The sequence below is a fragment of the Ixodes scapularis genome, unplaced genomic scaffold, assembly GCF_016920785.2.
Source record: "Ixodes scapularis isolate PalLabHiFi unplaced genomic scaffold, ASM1692078v2 PGA_scaffold11__112_contigs__length_91849675, whole genome shotgun sequence".
Taxonomy (NCBI): domain Eukaryota; kingdom Metazoa; phylum Arthropoda; class Arachnida; order Ixodida; family Ixodidae; genus Ixodes; species Ixodes scapularis.
Window position 1 is genome coordinate 75,264,859 of NW_024609837.1, and position 24,365 is coordinate 75,289,223.

Sequence of the window (24,365 nt, forward strand, 5' to 3'; positions counted from 1 at the left end):
TTGCATGGTGAGCTTTTTCACTGAAACTAACATAAAGTGGCAGCAACTGCCAGCACCACTGCATTACCTCACGGTCTTCGTGACTTGAGCATTTTGCAAAAGAACTAGGTGAGATTAGCTTTGAAAAGCTGGTTGAACATGGACAGAGGTACTGCTAGAAGTTCATTTCAGGCCCGTTTATAATGACATGTTTTACTTGAGGTGACATAATCAACGTCCCAGAGCATCTTTTGCCTTGCCGACACCCAGTCTTCCATAATAAAGCTGCCCATGAAAGAAAGTGATTTACATTTTGTGTTAAAATAGGCGAATTCACCATAAATTTGCAGAGGTGAGTGTGACACCCTCATTGAGCTACACATGCTTCGGCAGTTCAGACTCGCGGAGCTTCTGTAGTCACCCTGACGACCAGTCTTCCGAAATGAAACTTTCGTGGGAACAAGGTGATTTTTTTTGTCGTGTGTTAGAATAGACACATAGGAAGGAATTCAACTACTATTCCATGGCCAACTTCACGCTAAATTTGCAGAGAGGATTTCGCCAGCCTCATCGAGCTGCACATACTCCGGCCACTCGGACTGGTGGAGTTCCTGTAGTCACCCTGACGACCAGTCTTTTAATTTAAACCTGTCATAAAAGAAGGTGAATATACTTTTTATGCATTCAAATAGGGGAATAAGGGAGGACTTCCTCTTCTCCTTTGCTAAGTTCACATTAAATTTGCAGAGCGGATTTCTGTGGCTTCATTGGACCACACATACTCGTGCACCTTACTAGAGAACAGTCGACTAGGGGCCAATAATAAGTGGTGGCCGAATATTGCTTGTGCTATCTTTTTTATTTCCTTTTCTTTGTGAGCTTGCTTTCTCAAGTGGTAGAAACAGCGCAACTTGACGTAAAACAGGAAACAAGGAGTATACAGACAGGCGCAGTAAAAGTACACAGAGAGGCACTGTTTCTGCAAGCTTAAATGAACGACCAACTCGTCCAACTTTCCACTCTGTTGAACTTGTTTTCTTACTTGCAGTTCTTACAAAAGCTTTTCTTTCTTTCTTTCTTTTTTTTTGCGGTTGATCACAGCTACGCTCTACGTCAAGATGCTGCTCCTGCTCAAGAGTCCAGCGCGGACGTGGCTGACATGGAGATTTTGGTTTCTTCACCGTCGCCTAGAGACTCTCTCTCTGGCTGTGCTGCTGGGCCTTCTCACAAATGTGAGTGCTTTCTATAATGCGAACTTTTTTCTTTTGCAGTTTTTTTTTTGTGAAGTTACAAAAGATCAGGCCGCAAAAATAAAAAGCCAAGGCTCGAAAAACACCAGGGGATACTAAACTTTATCTTGAGAGCAGATGACGCAAAGGGTCACATCACACCAGACCTACTAGCTGGCAGCTACAAATCGAAGTTTGTTCAAAGTTCACCACATTTTTGTTTCACGGTATTGTCATTGTCAAGCACACAAAAAGACAAAAAAAATTGTTCCACACGCAGGTGTTAACACCGTCAAATCAAAACAGCTGAACCGGTTTCACTGAATCATAAGCCTTCCCGCAAAACCTCACGTAAGACAGTGTTTTTTAAAGTTATCGAAAAGCTGCCGTGGTCATATGTGTGTGATGCTGAGCCTGTCATGGTCCCTTGTCCTATCTTCCAAACTTTAGTCGCCTGTTGTGCGAGCGCTTCACTGTTACAATGCCATGGGCATAAGTAAGGTATGGTCAAGCTTTAAGAAAATGCATTTCCCCATTTGGATGCCTATTTTGACTTGCATGTTTCTGTGTGCGCCTTTGTCTTTTTGGACTATCAGGTCTCTGGCCAACATGAAGCACCTAGCCCAACATAAAGATGTACTGTTGCTTTCCTAAACTTGAATTGCATGTGTAGTTTGTCAAATTCGCGGTTCTTGTTTAAAGACACTTCAGATCATTGAGGAATGCTCTTGAGCGTGAATAGATTACACATTTAATAAATTGATGGCGAATGCAAGTTTTTCTTGGAGGCCTAATCTGGGTCATTTGCCAAATTGCAGCACCCTGCAAAAGCCGCAGCATCGGCAACAAGAAGGTGAACGCCTGAGAGCCAAGGTGCGACAGCTTCAAGAGCGTAACAAGAGGCTGCAAAGAAGGCTGCAACGACAACGTCAGATGAGGACTGTTGCCGAAGTCGTTGAGAGTGTCCGCGTTCATGTGTCTCCTCGTGTCGCCGCACTCGTTGAAGCCCAGCTTAGAATGAACAATGTGAGCCGGTTTGGCCAGAGATGGTGCAGCCACAACAAAGCCTTGGCTTCAGGCCTCTACTTTCATAGCCCCAAAGGCTTTAAGTATTGCAGGCGACTGCTCAGGCTGCCATCAGTAAGGTCACTGCAGCTATGGCTTCAGCGTGTGCCACTAAAGATTGGATTTTACCCTGGCATTTTCGAGCTGATAAAGAGGCGGGCAGCTTCTTTTACTCGAGCCGATCGGGCCTGCAGCATAGTCTTTGATGAAATGCACATTAAGAAAGAGCTTTCATACAACCCCTCGTCTGACAGGTTTGAAAGACTTAAAGAACATAGTGGACAGCAAGGCAATAAGGCTCTCATGTTCATGGCGAAAGGAGTCGGAACACCGTGGAAGCAGCCGCTTGGCTATTTTTTGCTCACAAAGGCACACCTTCAGATGTACTAAAATATCTCTCTTTCCAGTGCTACAGCGCCCTTGTGGACGCTGGCCTGAAGCCGGTAGCTGTTGTATGCGATGAACGGTGCCAGAACGTGTCTCTTTTTCAAGCAACGTAACTGCCGAAAAGCCTTACGTAGAGGTCAATGGCAAGCCACTTTTTTTTTCCTTTTCGATGCTCCGCACCTTTTGGAGTGACTAAGAAACGTGTTATTTAAATACGGCTAAAAAGTTGGTGATTACACAGTGAAAAGTTCCTACATCAAGGAAGCTTATGAAAAGGACTGTAAACTTGAGATCGGTTCTATGCCAAAGCTGAAGGAGAAGCATTTTTATTTGACCTTCTCGTCAAAGATGTCGGTGAAGCTAGCAGCTCAAGTGTTTAGCAATCACTGCGCAGCTGCAATGTATGCCCTTGTTACTTCTTAGCAATTGCCAGCCACAGCTGTTCACAGAGCGAGATTCGCTGAAAGAATCGCCAGTCTCTTTGACAGCCTAAATAGCTCGCAGAAATTTGCAAAGACGCCATATGCCTCTGCAACCTGTAACGGCTCTATCCATGAGGAGTTTCTGAAAGAGTGCATTCTGGTTTTTAAGAGCCTGCAAGTACTCGGATGTGGAAGGCAGCCGCACTGCATTCGTGGCTTCTGTTTAACAGTTAGGTCTCTACTACTGCTGAGCAATCACCTCGCGGTTAATTGCGGTTTTTCCCACCTTTTAAACCGCCATCTGAACCAGGACACCTTTGAAAACACTTTTGCTGTTATACGTTCAAAATCAGGTGCAAACACGAACTCCACTTTCCGTCAATTTCAGGCTGCGTTCAGGCACCTCTTGATTAGAAACCTATTCAAGCTGTCAGAAAAATCAAACTGTGCTGATGACATGTCTCTCCTTGCTACGTTCCCAGCAGGCCTTTTGGCACCTTCTCCTCGTATTGCCTTAGGAAGCACAGTTTTTCTTACCACGGCAGACGATTCGCCTTCAAACTACCCTTTGACAATAGAAGAAAGCAACATGGTTTATTTTGCTGGGTGGCTGGCATCGAAATTCCTCAAGGTTCATTCCTGTGTAGGAACATCCCAGAAATATGAGTTGAGGACAGAAAATGCGTGTTTTTCTGAGGGAAATCAAGTGCTCTTGTATTTGAGTGTGAAAGGAACTGCCGACTCCCACTTTGGAATCCTCTCAGTTCCTTCTGCTTCTTTCATATTGTTTGTTGAAGCTTGTGAGGAAGTCTTCGAGACATGTATCAACAACCTAATTTCAAAGGAGAACGTAGGGCGGACTCTTTGTGTCCTTTTTAACCAGAAGATTTCAAAGTCTCTGACTGTATGTGACGAAAGTGTTTATGATAATTTGTTTTCTCTGATTGCCAGAGTCATTGTGCACTGGTTCGCGAGGAAAAAAAAGGCTGACTATTTGTTACAGTAGTAAAGTGTAAAGCTAGGCAGCAAGTGCGCAGACTACGTATGTGAGACCACCTAGAGTACTTTTTAAAGCAGTGCAGGCATGTTCTATTCGAGCCTTTCATTTTCTTCGGTTTCTTGAGGAGTAATGTAGTCTTCTAACTTATTTACATATATAGAGTTTAAAGCTGTGAAGCAAAACTGGCTTATGAAGTGCAGCATACCACAGGGCTCCAAGAGGGTTTACTCCACTTGGCTTCCTTGACCTGCACCAAACAATCGCTGCGTTGCAGTGTAGCAGCACCAGCAGATGCAAGTTAAGATATTTTTAGCATTATGGTACCTTGCCCAAGGAATGTGTAGAAAAGTGTAACTTTTCTGTGTATTACAGTTGTGGCCTCAGTTGTCGACGGAACACTGTGGAACCTCCGAGTTATTAGTGGCTGCCTATCAACTGTCAATGTCCTCACAACATCCAGCCGATTGTACAATGTCTTATGTTATAACAGTGTGCCTTATGTACAGATCTACTAATTTTCTTTGACCATGACCTTTTGAAAATAGTTGATACCGATTGTATAATTCTAGTGAGTAATCTAAGTGAATGATTGTAAGTGAATAAAACAAATAAAACGCGACTGTTAAAGCGACGTTGGACTTGCATTAGAGTTACTGTTGTGTATTTCATACGCCCAACACACTCCAGCGATTTGATTCACTCTTTTTTGTGACATTACATAATTTGCTTTAAGGTTTCTCACATATTTCCCAGGGATCCTGAAGGAACAAAAAGCAAAACACTGCGGCTGGAGTTTGACCACTGTGCAAAGACACGATGGTGTGACGAAATGAAACTACTCTCATAGCAGGTCGGCTAACAAAGTCGGCTGCAGAAAAAAAACATTTCGAACAAAATATAAAAGCAAGGGCAAATAAGGGTGTAAACGATCCAGTATTCCAGTATAGAGTAAACACGATGTGTAAACACCCCAAGAAAAACCCGAGACTGCAGGTAAAAAGAACGACATATACACTAAAAAGTATCAAACAAAGCTCAAACATGGAGCTATGTTTGATTCTTTTTAGTGTATATGTCGTTCATTTACCTGTGATCTCTGGAATTAGTTTTGTTTAATTTTCGCGCCAAACCGCACGCACGCATGACGTCACGTTTTTTTCCGGAAGTGTCGTCATTTCCTGTTGATTTTTTGTTCCGCCAGAAGTGTCCCCACGACTCATAGATGGCGCTAAAGCAGCTCCATGGGCCGCCATTTTTTCGACATGTGGGCTTCTATGGAAGCTTCGCTACCCATGTACATATACCTTGGCGTCGTCTTGATCGAATTGTCAAAGCGCAGGTTTAGCAAGCGAGCCTATACGCACGAGCGCTGGGAATGGTACCAAGTTGTGAACACCGCAAAAAGCTCCGCTTTCAGCTAGCTTTCATTGTCTTTCATCGCGTTGTGACTACGCGTTAGCATCGAAACTTTTTTGGGTGCGCCGATCGTATTGAAAGTCAGGTTAACAGCGTGCAGACGAAACAGACGACAGGCAGGGTGCAGAAAGACTAAGCCTCACTTGCCGACCGAGCGGTGCGCAACCGATGAAAGTACCGTCGATGCGCCAGGCTGTCTGAATTGAGTTGTATTTCCGGCGTCACTGAGCTTGACTTCATGGCGGGTCCTTGGTTATTTAAGCGTCCTTGCGTGTTCAAGATGTCAGCCCTTAAATAAATATAAATGACGACGATGATGAAAGGTACTACATGTATATTTATATGGAAGGGGGAAGCGCCCTCAAGTCCGGGATTAACTTAGCATATGTTGGTCGACCGTCACTGCTCGACCAGCGCCGAGCAGTGACGGTCGACTCATTATTAAACATGGACGACGTGCGCGCGGTTGCGTTGTCGGCTGACCGAAGCGAAACACGGGGAGGCGACGCACGGGATGATGCCGGCGGCTTACGGTATCCGCATCCGCATCGATAGTCGCGCCGGTCGACTTCACCGCAATACTTGCCAGAACTTGTTGAGGAACAGTTTGAAGAGGATGAAGTCGCCGCGGTCAAGACCACGGGTCCGAGCGAAGCGGGTAAAAGTAAACGAAGAAGCAAAACATGCATGAGGAGGAATAGAGCATCAAGTTTGGACCCTTGTTTTTTGCATATCATCTCTATATTTTGCCTGTAAAGACAGTATACAGGGTTTCTGCTTTTTATTCGAAGAAAGTTATAGTAAATGTCCAGTAAAACAAAATACACTACTGCTCTTTGTGCATGTGCGCTAACTGGGGGGAGGGGCATTATATAGGTTGCTAATCTTGGCGATAAGTTGAATAATGAATTAAAATTGGTTCGTTGTGTTTTTCATTAGTGAAACTAAACATATCGTTTAAATTTAGACACTTGCTGAGCATAATGAGAAACAACTGAAAAAGTTAACTTTAGAACGAGTTAAAGTCCGTAGGGAACGCGGGGATGCACCAGAGTTAGCACTCGTGCAGCAGGCGCAAAGCTAGCAGTGGCAAAACGAGAATGATTGAATTACCATCCGTGATTCCCCACCGCTAGCTATGCAAATGCTGCAGGAGTGGTAAATTTGGTGCACCTTGCGTTCCCTACGTGCTTTATTTCGTCCTAAAATAGATATATTTAGCGGTTTTACACCATCTGAGCAAGCTTCTAATTGAAGCCATGTGTTTAATTTCACTAACTAAAAAGGTGAAAGAAAGAAGTAATTATTCAACTTATCTCGAACAGGATAACTCACGTACAGGAACGGTATTATACCCCTGTCAGAATGGAAATTAAATGGCAGTTGCATCGATTGACATTTCGTGCGAACGGTGAATCAGCGTGTGATCTGTCGCGCGTGGAACACTCCACGCTCGGAATGTCACGCGCTGATTGGCCGATTGCTCAACCGCCAATCAATCGATGTAATTTCCATTTTATACCAGTCTGTCAGGAGTACTAAAGGATATCTTACAAATTTTTTGTAATAAATTGGTCTGAATTAAAATCAAACTCCGTCTAGACACGTTTGCTGTAGATATACACGACGAACAGAAGTTCCTTCAGTACACGCATTTTAGATTGGACTCCACTATTTCGCTTTGGCACTTTGTGTAGATATGCGGGCGAATGCGGCGCGACGGCTCTCATGTTTGCGCAATCCTTGTGAGCCCGGGTTTCTGTTATTGCACGCTAGCTTGTATGTCGTCTCTGGGTGGCCTGAGATGTGCGTCATGTGTACTGCTGACGCTACCGATATGTGCTCGTGTGGAACGCGTAATATCCTATACTTCAGTTGAGTTCAAGTCCAACCGTAGCCGACGCTTCGATACGACGCAGCCAATCAAGCAGCGCCAAAAGTGCATCGTCACGACGCTCATCGGCTTTATGCGTTAGCTATATCCGGCTAAAGCAATCGCGAACTCTGAATGCACCGTAATCTCGCAATTTCAACGTGAAACGTTCTTCGGCAAGGCGTTCGACATTTCGTGAAGGCCAGATAAAAGCGTGACCTCGAGGCTAGACACTGATTGCTCCGACGAGTGGGAGAGAAAAAGCGAGGCGCTGTACTCCGATTGGTTAACGGGGAGGTCATCTGCCTAGATGTGTAGGCGAGGACGAGCTCGACCACCTGTGCGCACCGAGGGAGAGGATCTCGTGAGTATGGAAGGATCTGGAAGGTCGCCAGGTTAATCAGCCCGATTAGGGGTAGTATCGCTTCATTCTAGGGACAACTGCAAAGTGTACACGTGGTACGCGTTAAACTATCTGATGCCATATATTTGTTCTCCTTCCCCTGATTGGTCTAGCCGAAAATAGCATGCCCAGAAAGGCAACGAGACGCCGTGACGATGCGCGTTTCGCCCTGCTTGATGAACTCTATTTATTTATTTATTTATTTATTTATTTGTACATACTGCTGGCCCGTGGGGCCGTGGCAGGGAGGAAAAAAACACACGCACACACACACACAAAAGAATATGACTCATACCTCCAACAGAGCTACGAACAATAAAGCGGTTACAAGATTAAATACAAAACGCGCCGAGAGCGTAAAATAGAAAACAAGAGCACTAAATGCGCGTAAAAAGTGAGAATAAATTTAACAATGACAATATACTGACAAATATTATCACCAATAACTAATAACTGAGGGTACGTGCCGTGTACAAAAACACTATATACAAAAATAAAAAAAGCAGTACAATATTTAAAGTATCACGTAATATATGCATATTTAACCCCAAAAAGAGAGAAAAAAAAAGATAAAATAACACCAAGGCAATATGCTCACTCTTTAAACAGAGTAAAAAAGTCTAACGGCGTCTTCGAACACTGAAACATCGTTGTGACTTACGATATGTTCGGGAAGCTTATTCCAATCGTTAATTGTATTTGCAAAAAAGGAATACTTGAAAACATCGATCATCGGTGTTTTCCGGTGGTTGCGTCCGTATTTTAGTTAAACAACATTTTGTGGTACTTGCCGTCATTTAAGAATTTTTGTGACCGGAAAAAAAAAGGCAGTTCGTTTTTTCTTTGTGTGTAACTACCGCGTGTACACTAACGCCTCGATCCCACTTTGAACAATCCGCGAAAATCCGGGTTCCACGTATCGCGCTGGGATTTACTACAGAAGTGCCCGAAGGTATAGTGCATTTTTTAAATGAGAGTCTGAATGCATAAAACCTCCGGAGTCAAAAGAAATAAAACTGGTTTAATTTATGGGAAAATTATTGTTGGCTTTAACGAAAATATTCCCTGGAGAAGGGAAACAAGAGAGACAAAGGGCAAACACAAATCTCCAAACACAACTAGGTGCCTTGTGCGCAACCGAAAAAATCCGCCTGGTCCGGGTGTCGAACCCGGGACCTCTCTATTTGCAGCAGACCGTCTAACCAAATAATCTAACCATGTTGTTTTTTTTCTTTTTTATTGCATAAATCAGAAAACACATGTCATATAATTATAAAAATTCTCTGCAAATTTTTCGCAGGCTATGTTAAAATGTTTTTATTTCCAATAGCTCTTTGCAAAGGCCTAGCCATTTGGGCTTGAGCTCACGGGTGGAAAAAAGCACTTTCTATTTGTTTAACAAGGTCAAAGAAATAAAACTGAACTTTTTTCGTATTGGGGTCGGCGTGACGCACTGCCCTGCATGACCGCCATATGCTGCACAGTCCTAAAAGAAAGAACATATCAAAAGCTACACGACCGTCGCCGCTTACGCTCAAAAAACGTATGCCCGACGGGCTGATACAGAACTTTTTCTTTAACGCACGCTGGAGGACGTCCCCCCCAAAAGTCTGCGTCCCAGCATAATATAAAATTGTGCACGACGGCCTCGGGTCTTTTACACAACATGTACTCCACCGGCCATGGCACACCCACGCCCTTTTCTCTAAGCCAAGCTTTAACCGGGAGAGTTATGCTATGCAATGTGAAAAAGAAAGTTTTGACAGCGGGTGGTACACACATACGCTTAACACGTTTGAGTACATGGCGACCATCGCTGCAAATAACACTTCTGTACAGCGGGGCAAGAAACAAACTTAAAACCAAGTCACGTTTGAGCGTCTTCTTGGTTACCACAGACAGATCCTCCAAAGAAAAGCGGGAAGACAATAAGTGGAAAGCGTCGACAACCTCTTTGTGAATCCCATACAGAGGTAACCAGGGGTTAGACATGAGTAGAGCAAACGGGTTTGATCAGCTGCTAACAGTCTAAACCCAACAAGGGTAAACGGGTTGCATTTTAAGGTAATGTCTATAATGCGATTAAATGCAAGGGTGCAAGCGAGCTGGACAAGAATGACGATAATAATCCCTGGAGAAGGGGAACAAGAGGAATAAAGACAACCACAAATCTCCAACCACAGCTAGGTGACTGGTGAGCGACTAAAAAATCCGCCTGGTCCGGGTATCGAACCCGGGACCTCTCCATTTCCGGTGGAGCGCTCTACCAACTGAGCTAACCAGGGGTTAGCTCAGTTGCCCAGCTCGCTTGCACATTTGCAATTAATTGGATTATTATCATAACCTTAAAATGCAAGTTTCACACTTGCTGGTGTTAGACTGGTGGCAGCTGATAAAACCCGTTCGCTCTGCTGATGTCTAACCCCTGGCTAGCTCAGTTGGTAGAGCGCTTCACTGGAAATAAAGAGGTCCCGGGTTCGATATCCGGACCAGGCGGATTTTTCGGTCGCGTACCATTCACCTAGTTGTGTTTGGAGATTTGTGTTTGTCCTTTGTCCCTCTTATTCCCCTTCACCAGAATATATTTTCGTCATTCTTGTCCAAATTTTATCCAAAAATATAGACGAGAATGACAGAAATCGTCATTCTTGTTCAAAAATTATCAAACATTAATTTGGGTTATTTGTGCCTTTATTACAACTGAAATAACAGTAAAATAAAAAAAATAAAACACACTTGACAGCCATTCCTTACTTTATTTTGCCCAAATTAAGCGCTACAGGGACACAAACTATTATTTAACTCTACAGGTACGGTATAGGAAAAACAGTTTTAGAGTGTTCGTGAATTACTCGAGTGATCCCATCTTTCCAGAATCTTAGCGAAAGCTTCCACTACCTTCGGGCACCTCTGTAGGAAATTCTAGCAGATTTTAGCGCGGTACACTAAGAACACTATTTATGTGGGCCATCCCAATTAGGATCGAAGCGTTAGTGTACACCGTGTAAAAGTGTCTAGTTGCAGCCGTGATGCTCATCAATGCGAAAGCGTTTTCCAGTACTCTCATTGGCCAATTAGGATGACTAAAGAGCTCGAGTACCGACGGTGCCTTCGGGGAAATCAGGGGAGTTCTGATGATGCACCTGGTGGATGCGGAAACGACTTTAATTGCATTCTTTCGAAACATAGAGAGACTAGAACGAAGGCTGGGGCAGATATTTCTCAATCAAAACAAAGGCATCGTTGGATCTGAATAGCAGAAATACCTCCTCAAGCGACAGGTCGCGGAAATCTTATTCACACTATGTTCGGCTCAAACAGCATGCTTTCTCACCCATCTTTCAAATTTCTTTTCATTCCGTCCGTAGTTCGCATCACATTCAGTGAGACTATGTCTTATGCACTTTATATGGATGGTACAGTGGATCTTACACAGAACAACAAGCCGACAAAGTAGAAAGCTGAACATTTCACCAAAAGTGCATCGATGTGGTCGGTTTCGCTGACAAAATGTTAAGGCATAGCTCCTTTTTGTGAAAAAAAAATGTTGACGAATGAGGGATTCGCAACGACCTAGTTAGCGATGCTTGTAATGCTCGGTGCCAGATACAAAAAATCGCAGAGAGCAGAAGTAGTCTGTCATCCACTTTCCACGTCTATCGAGAGACGGCGCCACGCGTTCGAAACATCGCTAACTCAGTCGTTCGAAAACGATTGCGCCGTGCACCCTAGCAAGCGGGAAAAACAAATCTGGATTTTTTTTCATCTCAGATATTTTAGGTTTTTATTTATTTTAATATAATCTATTTGATCTGAATAAGCTTTATTTGATTTAAAGCACTCATTTTAGTTAAGTCAAATTGATTTGATTTATATCTTGTTTGATTGATTTTACATAATGTAGCCAAAAAAAATGGCCTGAGAGCTTTGCTACCGCTACACTGATTTTCAAAGAAATGCGTGCATTTCGCGCAGGTTTTATACATAACAAAGAATGCTAAGTGCAGCCTCTCAAATCTCTTCCGTGGGGTGAAACTTCTCTAAGCCCCCCTTTTCATTGGCGCAAGGAGATCAGTTTACTTATCTTGTGCATGAAGGACGTGCGCGCGATGTGCATAAAACACCAGAGCCCTTTCGTTGCACGTATTTATTCACTGTGAACGTGAGTTTATTCATGCGGAGGACAAGTCATGTCCTTGGCCCACCCGTGTAACGTGAAGTATGCCACATATGCTGTGGTTTGAATGTTATGCACAGCGGCCCAAGCTTTTAATAATATCAAGCGAGCATCGACCGCCGGGACGGCCAGCGCGGTGCCGCGAAGGGATGCGATGACACCGCTCTTTCCTGTGCGAGCGTCGTCTGCTAGCCTATTCCGTTGACCGCACAAAGCCCCTGTTGATTATCTGCTGACATAGCTAACCGCCTTTAAGCAAAGTTTTAAAGAGCGGTGCTTGCTTGCGTGATACTGATCAGGCGTGGCATAAACCGCGCGTCATCTCGAGTTTTTTTTTCGATTATTTTATGTTTGCGTTTACTTTGTGTTCACCAAAAGAAATGAAAAATACGGTGACGTGACGAACTGAATGCAACGATGCATTGAACTATATACCGCAGCCAATGCTACGAGCCTCAAAACCAATCCAGTGTTTTCACCCTGCCTATACGTGACAATGCGCTTCTACGTCCAGTTGTACCCTTAGTCGGCCACGTGACACACTCTTAGCGATGGTCTGGCCAAGATAACTCGTAGCGTCGGCTGCGGCAGAACACAAAGTGAAACGGAGTATGGACAGGATTTCCGCTTGCTGTTTTGTATTATCAGCTGCGTTGTTGCTGTCGTTATCTAGTTTGTGTAGCCGGGTAGTCACACTTTTCTTTTACCAGCGGGCGCGCGCAAATTTTTATGCCTGCTGTATTGCCCATAGAAACACGGAAACGTATTGCGAGAATATCGATAGGCGGCATGACGCAAAGGGATATCGCAACAACAGTCGGGGTTACACAGGCTGCCGTCAATAGGATTGTGCACGCATTCCAAGAGGGGCGTATCGGCGATGCACTTCGACATTGCAAGTGCCGTGCCCGCCCTTGCAACGGAGCAGGATCTATGTGCGATCAACGGAATAGCCTAGCAGACATCGCTCCCACTAGAAAGGGCTTCGTGCGCACGCGCTAAATCTCTCCCGTATCGCTGCACGCCTCCACGACACGGCACTGGTCGTCCCGGCGGTCGACGGTCGCTTGATATTATTAAATAAAATGGTCCACTGTACGTGGCGACTGAAGATAAAATCTCTAGTGGTGCCGTTGCGCGACGTGACTTCGTTAGTGTCTACGCGCAACGTCAGTCTGTACTAAAACCATATGCGCACTAGCAGCCACTCGTTATGTTGCCTTTAACGTTAACGTTTGAAGTCCCCATCACGATGAGTGGCATTGTATGTGCCATCGATGAAGTGAGTGCCATCGATGGAGTCCCCATCACGATGAGTGCCAACTGATGTAGGACACTACATCAGTTGGGCTGAAACACATGCTTTGGGTCGAAGAACGGAACCGCAGCCCGCGTGCGTCCTCGTGTCTCCAAAGCCGGCGGCATGAGCTTCCGGGAGTGTTCAAAGAGCGCAACCTCACCACTTCCGCCATCTGTCGGCACTTGCAGAAGATGTTTTGTAGCCAGTTTTCACAGCCATCGTGCTTGTGGCGCCATCCCGGGGCGACGTTACGAACTTTGGTTAGTCCAAACTAGTCATAAGCAGTATATGTACCTGGACAATAGTGCTAATGGTTTAAAAAACAATTTTCTATCACTAAATATATTTTCGAACACGACAAATTTATTGACCCATTCATAACAATTTTTGAAACATGTGAATGAAAGTATTATTGTACATTTCAAGTGCACTTCAATTAAGAGTTTTTGATTTCTGTAAATCCCGACAAACTCGAAGAAATGCAGCTTGATTAGTTTTTTAGTAAGTACAAAACAGTTCGAACAACATGTTTTGCATTGTGATTTGCTTGTAATACGTTTTTTTTTCGTCTTGTGATTCGCTTGTAATAAAACTTCACTTAACTTAAGAAAAGTAGTGCAAGGTAGAAAGAAAGATCATAATCGTGATTTGCTCACGAGAGCGCCGCTTTTTGTTTGTTTTCAGCCTCCTAAAGTCTGCCTTGATGAATGATCTTTTGAGTTGGATACAAAACAATCACAGATATAAATGTTTGAAATAAAAGATAATCTGTAAGTAAAAAATATTTTCGTGATTATTTTTGAGTGAAAAGTTTTACAGACCAGTAAAATTAGTGTAATTTAAATGACGATAAAAATTAGAATTTTATTCCCGATTTAAACCATCTTGTGTTTTATCCTCCACCATGCAGGACAATCTGTTGGTCTCATATTGCACTGAAAGGGAGCTACACATTAATATTTTATATCAAATGCACCACCTCAACGCACACGCAGTGAAATTTTGTGCTTTCTATATACCTATAGGCACCTATTTTTCTGGATCGTTGTAAACTGTTCCAATCACTGCAACCACCCTTTATATCATACAGGACATAATTGCATCAAAATATTAGTGAGTAAAAGATTCTTAATTAGAGTTTTAAAGCCTTTAATCCGAAGTTTCTCACGCACATATCACCCGGTTACTCGTTTATCTTGAACATAACTTTATGATTGCTGTGCGCGACGCTGCTGCCGTCTGAATTGCGACCCAAGTTTCAGGGATAAGATGGTTAAAGTTGGCCATGACCTACAACAAATGGCGGCACTACCTTACACAAGTCGAAAGGAAGAAGAAGGCCGGCCCGAGCGGACGCAATTTCTATCGGCTCCGTTGGATACGGTTTTTCCACCGGCTTTGGTGGCCTTAGGTCTCCACTGCCGACGGTCACCGACAGCATGGCCTTCCCTTAAGTGATTTAGAGCTCATCGGTACCGGTTTCGCGTTGGTGAGTGCAAGTTCACTGGACTTACGAATATTTTTCGTGGCAGCCACGTTAAGCCTAGCAGAAGCCCGGCGCGCCGCGAGCCGGTTCCATCCCGGTGGCGGCCGTCCTGCTCGGCCTGACGATGATGAGTCCGGCCGCCGCACCGGTGGCTTCACAAGAGCAACTTTCGGCGAGGCAGGAAGACCAGAGCCGCGGAAATTCGATAAGAGGGTACGATCCGGCGGCGATGGAATATAGCTTCATAGACCCTGCTCGGCTGCAGAGCCGCCCTGAAGAGGGAACAGGGCTATGCGCTGACGGAGCCGACCCGGATGACCCAAGCTGGGTAACGAAATTACGGCTCCGAGACCGGAAGTCCCGGCAGCAGGACCGGACGTCTCCAACACCACCCATGCAAGTAAGGGAGGCTAATGCCGACATTACGAAATTCCCTAAGCTTCCAAGCTTGCGCCATTATCGCTCGAAAGTGGTAGTCAAGCCCAGGCGGACATTTGAACTCCGTAGCATTGAAAGCCAGATTGGCGAAGCGATGTTAGGGCCGGTAGCAACGGAACTACAGCAGGATTACAAGATTCGACTACTTGGCGCTCAGAATATTCTTATTATCTGTACTAATGACGACGAGGACGCGGCGCGACTCGAGAAGATCAGGACACTACACCTACCCGGTTTGGAATTGGAGGTCGAGGCATATCTCACCCGACCGGCGGAGACGTGTAGAGGAATAATCCATGGGATCCGACAAGGACTGGATAACGCGACAATACAGCGCCTTACGCGTGCAGGCACCACAGAGGTCTTGGAGGCCCGAAGACTCGGGAAATCACAATCGGCGCTAGTTACGTTCCTGGGGAACCGAGTACCATTCACAATTATGTTTGATAGAACAGAAAAACGGTGTTACATATACAGGAAGACGAGGGCAGCCTGTTATAACTGCGGGGAAACTGGGCACCGGGTGGATGTCTGTCCTAAGCCACGGGGATACGCATGCGAGACTTGCGGGAAGGCAGGAGCACAAGAAGGACATGAATGTGTACCATTCTGCGCACTATGTGGGGGCCCCCATCGTACGTACGCTAAAGAATGCAAGCAGAAGTTCTACCGACCCGATATGCCCAAGATGGCGGCAAAAAGCAGGAAAAGTAGGAGCTGGAGCCGGAGAAGACGACAGCGACAGGTGGCGTGGAGCTCTACAATATCGGATGTGTCGATGAAGAGCAGATCGAAGTCACGGAGTCAGACGCGTAAACAAGTGACGCCAAACAAAAGGAGAAGCAGATCGAGGAACTACCTCCAGGAAAGAGGCGCGGCAAATATGAAGAATGGAAGGACGCAAGCGTCAACAGAGGGTAGGGATCTGGCCAACACAATCAAATGGCCTTCCCTACCGAAGTCGCAAGCGGAGCAGAAGCTAGAAAAACAAGTTCAAGCGCTGATGGAGAAGAACACTCGACTTCGCAAGAAAGCGGGGAAAACGGATACTCCTAAACAGCAGGCGATCCCGCCGCCGCAAACCACACTGGGAGACGTGTACTTCAAACTAATCCGGGAAGTCCGCACAGTAGTCGCGCAGCTGAAGGAGACAATTCAGCAGATGCAACAGCAGATGCAGATGTTCCTGACGGGAATGCAGACTCTGGAGAGCAAGTCTAACAAGAGGCTTGAGAGACTGGAGATGAGAAACAGCCAGGAACTTAAGCGAAGACGGCCAAGAGGGAGTACACCAACCCCCTCTGAAACGGGCTTCTCGGACACGGACTCAACATGCGGATTCAACCGAAACTGAGTGTGTGGCAGTGGAACTGCAGGGGAATCGGCCGGAAAAGGGGTGGCCTCAGCCTGTTGGCGGCGCAAGCGGCTGAACCCCCTGCGGTTATCACTCTTCAAGAACTTGGAAAGTGTACGAATGTAAGAATTAAGGGCTACGATACTCACTATGCGGACCAGTATGTGGCAGTGTTAGTCCATAAAAAATATCTGGTGGAGGTACAAGAACCGTTGATAACGGGCATTCCCCATGTGTATGTGACCTTAATCCCCTCGGGAAGAACGAACAACAGACTACATGTGCTGTGTGTGTATAGTAACCCTAGAGCCACTCGATCGGACCTCAAGCAACTGCTCACGAGTTTCGCTTGCAAAGCAGGAAGCGAACCGCTCGTCATAACAGGTGATTTCAACGCAGCACATCCGGCGGGGGGGTACCGCCACCTTACCGCCAAAGGCAGAAGAATCGCGGAGGTGCTTGCCCAGGAGCGACTCTCCCTGCTTACGGACCCGGAGACGCCAACACAGATCGGGACGAGCAGGTGCCGGGACACGTGCCCCGACCTGACGATGGTGAGAGGCATCCGGAATCCAAGATGGGTGAACACCGGGAAAATCTCGGAAGTGACCATTACATTATGTGTACGAGCTGGGAGACATGGGACTTTGGCAGAAAGAAGATCGGTAAAGCAAGGATTGTACAGTGGGACAAGTGGCGCCAGCAAAGAGGGCGAAGCGGTGCGACCATTGAAAATATCGAGGAATGGACAGCGGAATTAGTCCAAAGCCTCGAGCGGTATACAACGGTGGTGGACACAACTGAGAAAAACCCGGAAGTGGACTCACATCTGCTGCACCTGTGGGAGGCGCGAAGGTCATTAACGAAGAGGTGGAAAAGACAGAGAGGCAACAGAAAGCTGCAAAAGAAGATTGCGGAACTGAATGAGGAGGCGGAGGATTATGCATTGCGACTTTCAAGGCAAAACTGGTACTCTCTGTGTGACGGGATGCAAGGCAGCTTAGGTCTCGCACAAACCTGGAAACTTCTTCGGGCCCTGGGGGATCTGGAGGGTACAAGAACGGTGGCACAGAAAAAGATCACTTCCCTCATGCATAAGGAGGGGGCTGAAGGCGACGAAATTATGGAGCGTCTGGCTAGGAAATACCTGTGCCGGGACACCCGGTTGACCAACCAGACTATAAGGGAAAACTGAACAAGGTGCTCGATAGGCCAATAACGCTGGGGGAACTCGAGGCTGCACTGGCGGCGAAGAAGAATTCGGCGCCTGGGGTGGACAGGATCACAGCGAGGCAGTTATACAATCTGGACGAAGGATCGTTGCGGGAGCTTGTGCGCCACTTCAACGAGGAATATTGGAGGACGGGTACCACCCCGGAGAGCTGGAATTAAAGCTGAGGTACGATTTATTCCAAAACCACGAAAAGACTTAAAGGGAAACTGAAGCGGTTCTCTATTTGAGAAAAGCATTTCAATGGCCTTCATTCTACCTCCAGGATCAGGAATATCAAGATTATTTTTCAATTTGGTGCACGGAGGCTTCAGAAATTAATTTTTAAAGTACCGCCGAAGCCCCTCCTTCCCGGGGCGTGACGTCACACTAGGAGCATTCGGAATATCTGCTCTCGCGCATCTTCAGCGCCTGTCAAAGCTATGCACGCGCACTCTTGCTATTTTCAGAAAGGTCAGAAAGTGACGTCACGACTGGTGTCAGTGCGGGGAATGGCAAGCTTGCCGTTGCACGCGCTGAACACACGAGCGACACGCGCTTGGAGGCCCGAAGATCCTAGTATGACGTCACGACTGGTCGAATGTTTTTTCGCTTTTTCTCGCTTTTAGTTGCATCTTCGGGGAAAACAAAAGTGATATTCAGATTCACGGGATAAAAATACGCCAGAATTCACCTCTAGCTCGTTTTTTTCAAGAAGTGTTTCAGCTTCCCTTTAAGTCTGGGGAACCTCAGACCAATGTTTTAGCATCATCCCTGGGAAAGGTGTTTGAACGGATAATCAATGCGAGACTAACCAAGCACATTGAGGACAATTCGTTACTGGCTCATACACAGTTTGGAGTCCGCCCGCACATGTCGACGCAAGATGTGTTGTTGTGGCTGTATAAGGACTTACTCGAGAGCCCGGTGCGGGCACAAACAAGGTACATTTTTGCGCTTGATCTCAAAGGGGCATTCGATAATGTTACACATGGTAGTATACTAGAAGGACTTAGTCAAATTAACTGCGGGGAAAGAACGTATAACTACATACGAAGTTTTCTTTCGAAACGTGAAGTGGTTCTCTCACTGGGGGATTATAGATCGGACCCCCTAACACTGGGGTCACGAGGCACGCCGCAAGGGGCGGTGCTCTCCCCCCTACTTTTCAACTTGGCAATGATAAATTTACCAGACAAGCTGAAGAATATCCCAAAGGTGGAGCACGCGATATATGCCGATGATATTACGATCTGGTGCAAGTCCGGGAGCGACGGTCAAGTGGAGGAGAGGCTGCAGGCAGCGGCCGATATTACGGCAGAGTACGCGCGGAGCCGAGGGCTTCAGTGCACGCCGGAGAAATCGGAGTTGCTGGTCTTGAGGAACCCACGGGAAGGACTCATAACTCACATTAATGTCAAGATGGACGGACAAGAGGTTCCCAAGCCGCAGGAGGTGCGAATCCTGGGACAGCTTATCCCACAGGGAAGGAACAACAAGAGTACGCTTGACAAGCTCACAAAGGTGACGGTACAGATCAACGGCATGTTGCGAAGAATTCGCAACCAGCACCACGGACTTAAAGAAAGGGAGGCCATGCAGCTCGTGCACTCGTTTGTAGTGTCGAGGGTGATGTATGAACCCCCACATTTAAACCTCGCCAAGAAGGAGGTAGAGAAGCTCGACGTACTGCTTCGCAAAGCATACAAGAATGCCCTGGGACTGCCGGAATATGCAGCCACTAAAAGGCTACTTCAGTTGGGAGTTCACAACACCTTCGAGTAGCTGGCCAACGCCCAGATTGGAGCGCAAATCAGAAGACTCGGAGGAACGGACAGCGGTCGCTGGCTGCTCGACAAGCTGGAGTTGGCGAACCCGAACGCCGCCTTTTTACAACACCAGATCAAGCTGGATGACCATATTCGAGCCGGTGTTCGATCAAGCAGAATTCCAAGGAACACCCGTCACGGGACGCGGAAAGGCGTATGGCAAGGTCCGAGGCCCTCGCTCGGACCTGGGATAGCCGACCAGGCACCCTCTACGTTGACGCCGCGGGGCCTGTTAGTGGGGTGGCCACGGCAGCCGTGGCTACCTCAGGCGGGAGGAAGATCGTCACGAAAGCCTCCTTCAGAGTGTCTTGTGCTACGGAAGCCGAAGAGGTGGCCATCGCACTGGCTATCACTTGCAACCCAAAAGCAACTATAATATCGGACTCTCAAGGCGCCGTTCGCAACTTCACCGCGGGTTCCGTGGGGGAGGTGGCGGCCGGGCTACTGAGAAGACACCCCCCGCAGGCGGCTCAGATCATCTGGTCTCCAGGCCATATGGGGCATCCAGGAAATGAGGTGGCTCACGCCACAGCCCGAGATTCTCTTCCGAGCCGGGACTCTATTCCTGCCTCAGGCACGGAGGAGCGGTGGTCGTTCTCCAAATGTCTACTGGACATCCGACTCGCACGTAAGAAATTTCCAGCACCGCATAAGTCCTTGAGCAAGAAAGGGGAACACATCCTTCGACGGCTACAGACGGATACATTTCTCACCCCAGACAAGCTACACACCTGGTACCCCGACAGATACGCGTCGGCAGCGTGCCCGTGGTGCGGATGGCAAAAGGCAGACACATACCACATGGTGTGGGCCTGCGAGAAGAATGAAGAAACTTCACAATGTGAAGCAAGCGAAGAGGAGTGGTATACGGCGCTCGCAAGCGAGGACCCGGTTAAGCAACAGCTGCTAATCCGGCGGGCCAAGGCGGCGCAAGCAAGTGGAGTCCTGGAATAGGGTCACACAGCTAACTCCTACTTCTTCTCTATCTCTTTTCACCCCTAACCCCCTTCCCTCTCTCCTGCCTTTGTGCAATAAAGATGCTTTCAACAACAACAACAACAATACACAAGTCGGCAGTAAGGTATCTTTGTATGGCTGGCGCCTCGTTTAAAGTGGATATTATAACATAAAGAATGACAGATGGAGCTAGTGTGCACAAAACATTAAAGCCCCTTTATCCTGGGAAAAATGTCGCCATTCATTGTTGTGGGAATGCTGGAGGCACGGGCTGCGCGCCACATCTGGGAAGAACATGGCGTCTGGAATCTAGCTCATCGGTGCGTTGTGCCACCATGATCTTCCCAAGGGCTGCAAGTTGCACGTGCCTCTTGCATCGACGCACCTTGCGCTGCTGTCAAAACATGAAGGGGATTTACGAAAACGCACTTGTCCTAGTCTAGACTGGTTTAGAACCTGCATTCGGGCTTAAAAATGTAGATGGAACAATAGACGCTAGGAAGGGGGGGATAACAAGAGAGATTGATCTGGCAGGTGACAAAAGTTTACGGAGTTATCTTCATTTTGCTTTATTATTCGTGTGATCTTTAAGCTGGAAAGTTTGTGCACCCGTTTGTGAAGAGGCGCGCATCTGTCATACGCCTGTCATGCCTCACGACGAGCGTGACGCTATCCCGCGGCAACACTACGACACACGCGTCTGCCTCTTTGCTGCGTACTCTTGCCGAGGTTTAGCAATAGAGAGCCGCTAGATTTAAGAGATGCTCCATCCCAAACCATGGGGAACGTTTGCAATTTCATGGCAGCCGCCTGCTGCGGAGATTGGTCGCAAGGGCGAATGAGCTCTGTTTTCACTTGACGAGGAGCGAAGCAGGCGAAAAGGCGGAGGCGTTTCGAGCCGACCAACGCTTTCGGCACCTCCACTCAGCTCGCATTGCAAACGCGCGCCGTCAGCCACGTGACCCCGATCGTGATGTTAGAGAACCACCCTAACGTAAGCTCTCAAGGCTCGGCAAGTTTGCCGCTTGGGGCAGTACAGGAATCCACTAATGGTGACGTATTGTGCTGGCCCGGTCTACTGGGTGGTATTGGTGTGAGAGAATTTCTTCGCCGGACAGGGTGTTTGGCCGACGATGTTCTTTCACCGAGTGCAGTCGTCGATGATGTGTCTTCCCATCGATGATGCCACGTGAGCGTGTGCTGGTCTCGTGGATACGCCTGCGCGACGTCCACCTGCTGACGGGACGACCGGCATACGTCGGACGAGCGGTTATCTACGGCACAAGTGCTGGGCTCCAACGGCTGGGCGCTGAAGGTGAGGGACGCCTAGCTGAGGGACGCGGGCCTCTACGAGTGCTTGCTCAACTCCGATTTCCTGGCGAGGCAGGTGGTTACCCTCAGGGCCGTCGGTCAGTGCACTATGACTTGTTTGTATCTCATCATAAGTGAAAACGGAGCCATTACAAAGGCGAGCTGGTTGAAAAGGCAATATGGTACTAGTTTGAAATTTGCTTTCTTTTTTTTTTCCGCCGGGCTTAACTACGTAACTATAAATCACGCCGCTAGTCGTAATGAATCTAGATAAAAGTCAAATATCCAGTGGCTAAACCCCTAACATTTATTTGTATCCCTCCGAACAATCAATTGAGTTAAATCACCTTGACATAACGGTCTTCCGAATGAATGTTTTCGCAATATGGTACTGTACCTGTTTTCAATGCCCTTGTTGGCGCTGACTTCTTGCAGCAGTTCTATCGACATCTGCCAGATGGAAACTATTTCGCTGGAAGTAGTTTGTGTGTCTATATAAGAGAGTGGCTTCAACTGTTGCTTCTTGGTCAAGCGGTTTTGGGCCGTGTTTGCAGTACAAAATACGAAGAGCTGGCGAAAGTGACAGCTGTCTCGAAGCTTTCCCCGACCACTCCAAAGTTATCCTCCTCGCCACATGTCAACGCGCTCATGCGCACGAGAAACCAGTTTGGGCAGCAGATTTGCGCCAGTAAATCGCAAGCGATTATTATGGTTTTATTTTGTCCGGTTCTAAATCAAGGCCCTATATACGTAGTTTATATTTCCGACTTCTTCCTGAAAGTGATTCCTCAGACACTGCAAATTCCCAAGGAATGCTGCATAATGTTCACTGACTCCAAACCGGCTGTCCATTTGGATTTGTCACCCCCTCCTCCTTCCCCCCAGTGCCCAAGGTTCGCATCACGGGAGGAGCGGACATACACGTGGAAGCCGGAACCGCACTGAACCTGATGTGCAGCATCAGCAGAAGCCCCGAGGCCCCGGTGTTCGTCTCCTGGTCAAAAGGAGCGCCTGGTGAACCTCGAGCGTGGCGGCCACGTCGTGGTCGCCAAGGCCACAACGGCTCAGCCGTGTCCCGGCTCCTGCTGCCGGCCGTCCAGGCCGCGGACTCCGGCAACTACACGTGCGACCCGGCCAACGTCAACGCCACCTGGGTGCTGGTGCACGTCCTCGAAAGCCATTGCCGACTGGCGGTCGTCCAGAACGACACCAGGGGCATGGCCCTCGCCTCGCACCCGGGTCTTGCGAGGAGCTCCTGGAGAGCACTCCTGGCGTGTGCACCGGTGTCTTTGGCGTCGTTGTTTTGGACGATGGCGGCACCCCATAGGTGACGGCCCTGAAGTTGGTGCTACTCTTTGGCACCTTATTTCGTGTGAGTAGCATACTTTGGCGTTTTGGAGATTGGCTGTCGTTTATTGGATTATTATTATGTGCTTCAACACATTTCGAATTTAGTCGCTCTTGCGTGTTGAAGTTGAAAATGGTTCTTTTTAATTCTCGGAGTTGTATTCGACGATTTGCGAAAACTCTCGCTTCTTCATAAGTGGGAACGCCAAGTTTCTAGGTCCAAGCAAAACGTCGTCCGTCGTTTCTTTTTTAAGGTTGATTTATGGTTTCTTGTTTTTGAAATAAATCTTTCACGGTTGGAAGTGACGCGTCATGCACATGCTCTCTTCACTTGAGATATCTAAAATTAATTAGGTTTTTAAGAGTAAAAAATAATAAAATAGAGCGTATTAGCCCATTCATCAGAGGCTTCCAGATTTATAAACAGGTACACAACAAACATTGCTACAAAAGTTTCCTGAAAAACATATATTACTACAGGATCGATCATTAACCACTGTAGGAAAAGAGACTAGGACCGCTCGGTGCCATCTTTGTCCTTTTATCTTATCAATACTAAATGCCAGTTTCCCTGACTTGATGATGTCGTGCTCAATGTTGCGTCCTCGTCTTCCTTGTTCTTTTGAGCACCTCTCATGGCCGAAGATGGAAGCGATCAATCTGTCTCGAGCAGATACAGACGCTGGACAGGGCACCGTAGAACCACACAGTTGCAAAGTCAAAGTACACAGCCTTGGGTAACACCGTCCCTTCTGGGAAGCATCTTCGAGACATGACCAAGTCTCCAAAGCAGAGATATGTTTTTGTGTTCTCTATGAGTACTATGTCACCAACGTGTCTATGTATTGTCATTTCTCTGGTGCTGTATTGTGCAGAGCTCAACTCTGGTAAATATTCTCGTTTCCACTCTTTCGGAGTGTACTTTTTTCCCGCATTTTAGCTCCAGCACGACGGGGCAGCGGATGCTGACCTTGTTGGTCCTCGTGTGTAGCTTGCGCGTTCACGTCGTTTTTTGACTACACGCTCATTCCGGACGTCAGGTTTCACTCCTTAAAACACACATACTCATAGAAATCTGCGAACGAATCAGTGGTGTCGCGTGGAAGAAAACTGAGCCTTCGGGGCTTGCACTAAACCAGTTGCTCAAGCACAGAAGACTGTTTCGCCTATAAAATTTAACAT

At 47.1% G+C, this 24,365-nt stretch overlaps 1 protein-coding gene, 1 non-coding gene and 1 pseudogene across 2 annotated transcripts; 2 read left to right on the top strand and 1 right to left on the bottom strand.

Annotated features, from left to right (window-relative positions):
- The first annotated feature begins 3,396 nt into the window (after positions 1–3,396).
- LOC120839212 lies at positions 3,397–4,188 on the top strand. The gene has a single exon (XM_042289060.1). The coding sequence runs from the start codon at positions 3,540–3,542 to the stop codon at positions 4,086–4,088; it is 549 nt and encodes a 182-aa protein (XP_042144994.1). The 5' UTR covers positions 3,397–3,539; the 3' UTR covers positions 4,089–4,188.
- A 5,798-nt stretch (positions 4,189–9,986) lies between these two features.
- On the bottom strand, positions 9,987–10,059 carry Trnas-gga. The gene has a single exon. It is a non-coding gene; the product is annotated as a tRNA-Ser (tRNA).
- An 11,648-nt stretch (positions 10,060–21,707) lies between these two features.
- LOC120839014 lies at positions 21,708–23,167 on the top strand (annotated as a pseudogene).
- The last annotated feature ends 1,198 nt before the right edge of the window (positions 23,168–24,365 follow it).